Below are 8,720 nucleotides of genomic sequence, written 5' to 3'. Positions count from 1 at the left end.
AACAAAAAGCCATCACGTATAAAAAATAAAAGCTTGTTTCATATCTAAATTAGGCTTTACTTAACCAACTTTTGAGAACTGTTGCCTTAAAAGAAGTAAGATAGAGAATGTTTGAGGTTCAGCGATGCTTAAAGAGCCTGCAGGTGCTTCCTTCCAAAACTAATGTCCTTAGGGACATCTTCTCTTCACAGCAGGCAAAACAAAGCACATAAATTTAACTGAATTCATTTGGAAGACCGTTATATAGTTTACATAAAGAACTACTTATATTCAAACCTAATGTGTATATTACGGAGTAAGAAACATAAAACACTACTGGGTAGTATAAGTTTATAAACAAATACTTTATTTTGAACATATCAGTTGATATTGCATATTATAAAAAAATGCTATAGTTGGATCTGTGTTGTTCATCTTTAGATAAAACAGCTGTCTGAACCTGTAGATTTTTATTTTACAGAAGCTATATGGGCTAAAATTTAAGATAGTTTTCTTTCAAGTGTGTATTTTGTTTGACACATAACTTGTGGTCATGTGATGATGTCATGGACGAATCGGGCACTTGGGGTTATAAAACCCTGAAGGAGAGTTTCTCTCTTTTACTCGTCGCACTGCTTTGAAAGGTGAAAAAAGTTCCATACCTAGAGCCTTCAAACAGCCAAACTGTCTACTTCAAAGAAGAAAAACTCCAGCTTGCTGTCACAGAACATGCACTGGCAAAAATGTAAGTTTTTTCATGTATTGCAGTTGCATTTTATATACAACAAGACAGCTGAACATTGCACCTGTTTACAATGCTTCAAACATCATTGTTATGATATCTGATGAGAATATGCATAAACTCTTGCACAATAACACTGTGATTTCTAAAATTCTGGTAACGTCACTGAAGTATTTGAATGGTAAATACTTAGCTAATAGAAACATAAAGCTAGATTAAGAATAGGGTTAAACAAAGTAATGTGGATTACGTTTTGATAAAGATCACAGTCCAAAATAATATTTACATTTAACCCATTTTCACATTACAAATGGTTACAAGCAAGTTCAAAACATAATTTAAATAATAGAGTTAATGTTGATCACAGCAGTTTTTGTAGCGTAAGGTACATTATATTTGGTTTCATGTATTACAGAGGCGTGGGCAGGCATCCTTACCGAGTGTTGAATACTTTATAGCCAAAATACTCTATTGCATTAACTCTTACAATGTATTTATATTTTAAAGACCAGTCTACACATTTTTCCTTATTACACATTTCAATGTACAGTGATACAAGCGTAACAGATTAAAGAAACATCTTTCATGGATGACCGTAATCTGGCTCTGATATGAATTTTTAAAGCTAAAATTTGACACCACCTCTATCAAAATCAATCGTCTATGTGTTTAAAAACATGAAAAAATACAACATTTTAGTTACAGGATAAAGGTTGCAGTAAGTAATAACTATGAGTAAATTAAAATAGAAATATAGGTAGCCTTTGTAGTCACACAGCAACCTAATAAAACATAGATACATTTTAGGTATATTTTATATGTGTTTAAAGCAATTTAGCAAATTTACTTCTGTTGACCAATTATTGAACACATGAAATGACATAAAACTATATTTTAATTATTTTCTTCAAAGAAATTTAACATCGAGGCTGGGATCTCACACCAAGGTACAAATTTCCCAAATGGGAATTCTCCAAAATGTACTAGATGGACTCACCCAATGGATTGGTAACATTATACTATGCTCCCTATTAGTCAGGATGCAGAACTTATCCAGGCAGGTGGATACATGTAATAAATCAGATTCAGCCCATTGCACATTTCAGCACAGCATGGACCATTTTGCAGGCCGAGGGTAGTTGATATAACATTTACCTTTAATATTTAAGTTACAAAATAACCAACTAATAAGATTAGTTGTATAATTCTGTAGGAATACAATTGAGCCAGATAGGATTTTTTCATCATGTAATGTTTAATTCCCAACTTAAATAGCACTAAAGGTCATTTACTAAAAAAACAGAACATTAGGTGTACTAGGCATGTTTTCATACTTACGCTATATCATAGCAATATAAGCTGCCTGCAGACACGATATGGAAATGCGTCCTACATTTTTGAACAACTGTACAACAGCAGACTGTTGTGTTGCATGATGTGTGCTAGTAGGATCTGTGTAAATACTTGAGATGGTTTATATTTTTTTACATGAAGGTCTTCAAATTGATTACATTTATCTTTATCCATAGAAAGTAAAAAAGTATAGTTTAGTTTAGAGTTTACCTACACCTTCCATTTATAAGAAGTGTGTATTTGCCTTTTTTTAAATAATAAAGAATTTATCAGACTCAAACCTTATATTTTCACATTCATGGAACAAGCCCCAAACACTATCATTTGTTGGATGGATATGTGTATTAATGTTCAATAAAAAATGGCTTCAGAACTTCAATAGTGGCCTAACGGTGTTGTGAATAGGTTCAATAAAACGTTCACAGTTAATTATGTAAAACAAACTTTTAACAACACCTTGCAGACTTATACTCATTATACTTAAAGTATAACTCTCATTGTTACAGATGGCCAAAGAGGGACCTTTAAAATTTTCAGCACAAAATACAGACATTGTTGTGGTCATGGACAGGCTTAGATTATAATTTTTTTAGCAGTGTCATCTTTATGTCCTATTACATATTATTGTATGTTATTTGTTTGTATTATGATCCCTTCAATATGTAGCTGTGTAATATGTTGGCACTTTAAATGAAAAAAAGAATAGTTAGTAAGCATGCACACTTTCGGATACAAATTATGGCAAAGTCAAACAAGGAGTTTATCCACACATATTATCAGAAAAGTATATTCTGGTAAAGCAGATACAGTACAATGAATATATCAACTATACTATCAAATCATCGGGACATATAATATACATTAAAATCATTAAATGGTAGTTGTATAAATCCTGGACTTTACATATAGCTACTGGTACAGTGATTCATAGAGACACAAAAGAGGGACATTTTGGAAGAGAGGATGATTAGGAGCATCCGATCTAGAAGTGGATCTATAGGTATCTATGCATGTTCTTTGGGATTAATTAGCTTGCAATGGATTTGTCATGAACACACTGGAGCAGGGGGGGTCTCCTCTTTCCTCCTCTCTTATTGACCATTCCTGTCTCGTCAAGCTGTGCATCCATGTATTTGCACCTTGTGTTATGCTTTATGTGTGGCCAGTATTTGTGTTATTTAGTGACTTCAGTATTTTCTGCATTATCTGCATTTTATCTATCAAGCATGATTGTCCATTGTATAGTACTTTTAAAATTGTGGCACCATAAAAAAAAAAAATAATAATAATAATAATAATAATACAAATAATAATAACAAATTAATTAATGATATTAGTAATAATAATAATAATAATAATAATAATAATAATAATAATAATAGTAAATGTAAGGTTATGCTGCTTACATAGATTGCAATCTGTCTGTTCATCGTGACCTAGGAACAGCCAAATCAATGATGAATTTAGTGGCACGTCTGTGGCATGCACACACACTCACTCTACAACAATGTTCAGATATCAGATGTGGCATAAAGATACAAAAATTGCATAAACATTTCATAAGTTTCAGGTTTAAAAGATAGAAAAATGTACAGATAATCTATATAAAAAAACATGTTTTTGGAAGCTGTTTTAATTTAATTAGAATTCTTGACACACTGGTGGAGTGGCTGTGTCTCAGATCCACTACTCTCACCCGGTCTCCATCAACTCTACGGCCTGAAACCTACCTTTCACCCCTTCCCATACTGTGTTCAGACCTTTACTAGCAGATACCAAAATTTCTTTCCATTAGTGTTATCTCTAGATCCAATTCAAAATTATATGACTGTATTGTATACCTTATATTGCACCTTCTTACGCCTCAATAAGGATTTTTATGATGACATGTCAGTAACATATCAAGAATGTTAAGAGATAATGCTGTTTAGAAGCCAAGGTGACAAGTTTTAGTTTGGTTCCAGTTTCAAATAAATACAGCAGAGGAATGTTCAAAAATGTACTTGTTATTGCACAGTAGTCCATAATTAAATGATAAACATAGACTAATGATGATGCAGCAAGCAAACAGGCAAACATTGTATAGCTGTACAAATATATGCTATTATTAATATTACTTATTCTGGATTTATGAACCTCTATGAAGGTGGTTCTCAGTATTGTAGTTGTTATAAAACAACGTTCAACACTGAAGACAGATTATTCATTATCAAAGAACAAGGGCGAACTACAGTTAATGGAAGTCATTTACAAAGCACTAAATGTCCGCTGCCCACTGGAAAAGTAGCTTTGGGCCCGTAGTGCACTTCAATTTGCACAAGTGCTCAGATCCATGGTGTAATAAATTGAAATTGCGCCAATTGCAGAGGAGCAGAAGTACATTACAAAGTTATTAGCAACGTACAGGGGCGCACAACATTTTCAACTCACGTTTTTAAATTTGGAACAAGCTTATAACTGTCAGTCTTAGGGGGGTATTCAATTGACGGCGGGATCGCCGCAAAGCCCGCGCTCAAAAAATATTACCGTACAGGGAGCTGCGAGCTGAAATCCAGCGAGATATTACCGTATTAACAGTAATATTTTTCGAGCGCGGGGTTTTCGGCGATCCCGTCGTCAATTGAATACCCCCCTTAGAGACTGATCCTATTCTTCTATTGGGATCTGTTTTCTGCCAGCATTTTTCGCTTGGGCAGAGAAGTACTCATAGTAATGTAATAAAAGTTTCACATGCAAAATTGCAACATATAATAAAGACAATCTCCATGTATTCTCACTCTAATAAATTAGTCTTAATTAAGCTGTAGTTTTGGAGAAAAACAAGAAAAAATTATTTTAATGAACAACAGAGCTATTAAAATGGTAGGAGGTGAGACTGATGTGATGTTTATACTTTTGCACAGTGGGTCTTTAGCTAGTGGTGCTGTCTCCAGAGAGAGGCGAGCAGGCATACACTTTGAAGTGAAATAAACAGGCTATCCGGGCACTTAAGTATAAAACCAAGGTGTTTTGTGGTGAGCATCAGGTGCGCTTCATAAACTACATTTATAGTGTTACCATATTTTTAGTAGCAATAAGAACAAGATCAAACTTTTTAAAATTCTATGTTGTAGTTTATTTGTTACTTCCATTACATGAGTCCATTAAAATGCAATTTAAAAAAATATGATTAGCAAACATCAACTATGCAAACAACAAAATCCTTACAACAGTGATGCTTTTAATTAAAAATAAAGTTATTTAAGATCCAAATTTTTTTTTTAACAGTTTATTTTGGTGTTTGGTTTTCTTAAAGCATATGTACTTTATATATTGTGAATTAGGAATAGCTTGTGTCAAGCAAAGTCATTGTAGGAATTTCCTCTGCTCCAAAGTTTTACAGAAATAAGAGTTTATATGAACATAGAATTAATACTGTGACAACTAAGGCAATCACATCTTCTCAAGTATAAAAAATCTGGGGAAAACAGTCTGCACCAAGGAATTGTGGGTAAAAGAGAAATCACCATATGGTTTGACCTTGTAAAGCGTACATTAATGGAGACTGTTTGTTTTTATTAACAGATACATCTTTTATTTAGTTTTGTAAGTTTTTTCAAGTGAGGGTACAGAAGAAAAATGGGAAAAGGGAAGGTATTAAAATAGGGAAGGGAAGAATGGGTACATAATGGGAAGGAACACAACAGGAGTGCATGAACATGGAATTTCACATCTGAGAATACTGTAACAACGTCTGAGAAATAGATAGAAACAATAACATTTCAAACCCCCTTAACCCATATCCTCAAAAACAAAAACAAACCTCGCTATACTAACGTCTTTCACGATCGCGAAGAATCGCCACCTGTTAACTGCTGGGGAGCTTGAGGAGGGAGACATAGGGTACCAGAAAATCTTACTAAGCAAGTCAAAGACTTCTGACCAAATATATTTCACAGCAGGGCAGGACCAGAAAATGTGGAAAATCGAGCAAATTGAGCAGAGCAGTTATGCTAGCAGGATGGAGGCAAAAAGGGCCATATCTTATGAAGTTTCTCAGGCGTAACATACATCCTGTTTATAAGCTTGACTATCATTTTGGTATGGTTAAAACATCTAGACATTTTGAAGGAATTGGTATAGATATGTTACCACTCTTTCTTAGAGAATTCTAGATTGAAATCTGCCTCCCACTGTAGCTGGATCCTGGATTTCGGCAGTCCGAGTGTGTATTTGACATGTTGTACCAATAAGTAATACTAGCCCAGTGAGAGACACTCATCATTTTGGCTAAGAACATCGAAGGAGGGAACCTCAACATTAAGCCCTTGAGTGAGGGAGACGATAACCAATGCCGTAATTGAAGATATTTGTAGAAACCTGTCCTAGGCAAATGATAATGGTTTCTTAGGTAGGCAAAAGAGAAAAGAATTCCTGACTCAAACAGATGCCCCAGAGATACAATCTCCTTGGAAGCCCAGAGCTTTGCTACTGCCTGTATCAACACATTAGTTGTGGGGTGAGGGAAATGGTTGGATCTTGTACAAATCCGATCTCAATCTATCAAGGCATCTCTAGTTAGAGCGGGCAGGTTATGAGCTGGGGTCTCCAGTTTTCAGGGACCCAAATTAGGTCAGACAAGGTAAATTCTGGGCTACATGCCACTTCCACATCCACCTAAGGTTCTGGCACCTCGGAAGAGACCAGTTACGCATTTGGGAAATGCAGACTGTTTAAACACTGCAACCACTGTACCATATATTTTACATAAACTGTGGAGCCATAGTTTAAATTGGTATCCAGCGTTCCCTATCTTATTATGGATTCTAGCTTCTTTTGGGCAGAGCAATGGTAAAGTGTTTGCAATTGTGTCTATTGATGGCAGCATTCTTGAGATGTCTTCAATTAAAGATCTAATGGCTTCCATTATTTTCATAATTAAGGAAAGCAGCTTAGTTTGTCATGTTTCCTTGCAGAACTGCAATTCAGAGCTGGATTAGGGACAAGGGAACTGGGGGCACTTGCCTAAGTCCTGCTGTTGGAGACAGTTATTAATCTCATGCATTTAAAAATGCATGAGAATAATCCTTCTGTACATACTCCTCGGAGCGCTGTCTGAGTGCTCTGAGTAGTATGTACAGAAAGGTTAGCCTCATGCATTTAAGAATAAATGTATGAGACTAATAACTGCCTCTGGCAGCCCCACACTGCAGTGCTCAGAAAGGAAGTGTATTACTTTCTGCCTGAGCAGCAAGGAGCGCACAGCATAGCTTGACAAGCAATGGGGGTTGCAATGAGACCTATGGGAGAGGAGGGGGCTAAATGAGACCTATAGGTGAGGAGGGGGTCTGCAATGAAACCTATGGGAGAGGAAGGGGGCTGCAATGAGATCTATGGGAGAACTGGACTGCAAGGGAGAGAGTTTGCACCAGCTATAGAGACAAGGCAGCAATGAGAGAGGCACAGAGGGGCTAATAAGAGAGACAAGAAGGGTGCTGCAATGGGAGCGACATAAAAAGGGGCTGCAATCAAAGCGTCACGGAAGGGACTGCAGTAAGAGTGACACAGAGGAGACTTCAATCAGATAGGCATAGGAAGGGTAATGAGAGAGACACGAAGGTAACTATAACATAGTTTTTATCTGTGGTGAATGATGACACTATACTTTTAATTTTAGACAATAGTGGCCTCTCTGTCCTAAGTGCCCCAGGCATCCCAAAGTCTTAATCCACTTCTTCTGTAAGCGTTGTATGACTTTAAAAATGACTCTTTAAAAGAGAAATTCATGTACAGAGAATCATATCGTACAGCCAGATTTTTGTATGCAATACCTAAACCTAAGCTCATCTGTTGTCATATCCAGCGACAACAAAATAACAACAATCCTGGATAATAGAATTTCTGTTTTTTAGTATTCTCCGAAAGTAGACTTCCACTTTAAGTAAATTATCAAACTTATCCTTATTAATAATCATGCCATGCCTGAATCCTGAATATATAAAGCGGTTGGATGGTTCTGACAAAAATGTTTGAATTTTCCCTTAAAATGTGAATTGTGTACTTCAGGACTAGAAATTAAAAGAGAAGGTGACCCTTCTTGTAGACTGAGCAGGCACATTCAGTTTCCCAGGCAAATCCTCAAATGTATAATTAAGGCTTCCAGCTTTCTCTCCTTTATGTTCTTTGAGTCTAGCTCTCTGGGTCAACTAGACTTCCACTACTATAACCTAATGTATCTTGTTGCTTTTCACTCATCACATTTGAAGCACTTATTAGCAAGAACATTCCTACTTGTTGTAGTGGTGTATTTGCAGGGGCGGATTGGCCATGTAACCTACCGAGAAAAGTCCCGGTAGGCCTGGAATGTTTTTAGAGGTTTTTTAAAAAAAAAAAAATTATACGCTGGGGGGGGGGTGGCAATGTGGTAATAGGGGGATGGCCCCTCCTCCGGGACCTGCCAATCACCTTAATGTTGCAGCGGATCCCTCTGCTGATCTGTCTCTTCCTCCTCCTATCTCTGTGGCAGCAGTCTCCGTACACAGGTCATATGGGGCGTGTCAAATGACAGCTGCCATCCCATATGGGCAGTGAGAGGAGTCTGCAGCAGGAACAAGGTAAGTGTGTGACTGCTAAATTGTGTGTCTCTGCTAAAGTGTGTCTGTGTCTG

General features: G+C 36.4%; 1 protein-coding gene across 1 annotated transcript in view; it reads left to right on the top strand.

Annotated features, from left to right (window-relative positions):
• The first annotated feature begins 312 nt into the window (after window positions 1–312).
• POU2AF1 (POU class 2 homeobox associating factor 1) overlaps window positions 313–8,720 on the top strand; it is a 77,703-nt gene continuing 69,295 nt past the window's right edge. The window contains exon 1 of the mRNA XM_075190791.1: window positions 313–724. Coding sequence (XP_075046892.1) covers window positions 709–724 — 16 coding nt within the window. The 5' untranslated portion in view covers window positions 313–708. The remainder of the gene's footprint in view (window positions 725–8,720) is intronic.

Source organism: Mixophyes fleayi, chromosome 11 (genome assembly GCF_038048845.1).
Source record: "Mixophyes fleayi isolate aMixFle1 chromosome 11, aMixFle1.hap1, whole genome shotgun sequence".
Taxonomy (NCBI): domain Eukaryota; kingdom Metazoa; phylum Chordata; class Amphibia; order Anura; family Limnodynastidae; genus Mixophyes; species Mixophyes fleayi.
Note: the sequence above shows the minus strand (reverse complement) of the source record. Positions and strands in the feature narration are given on the sequence as shown.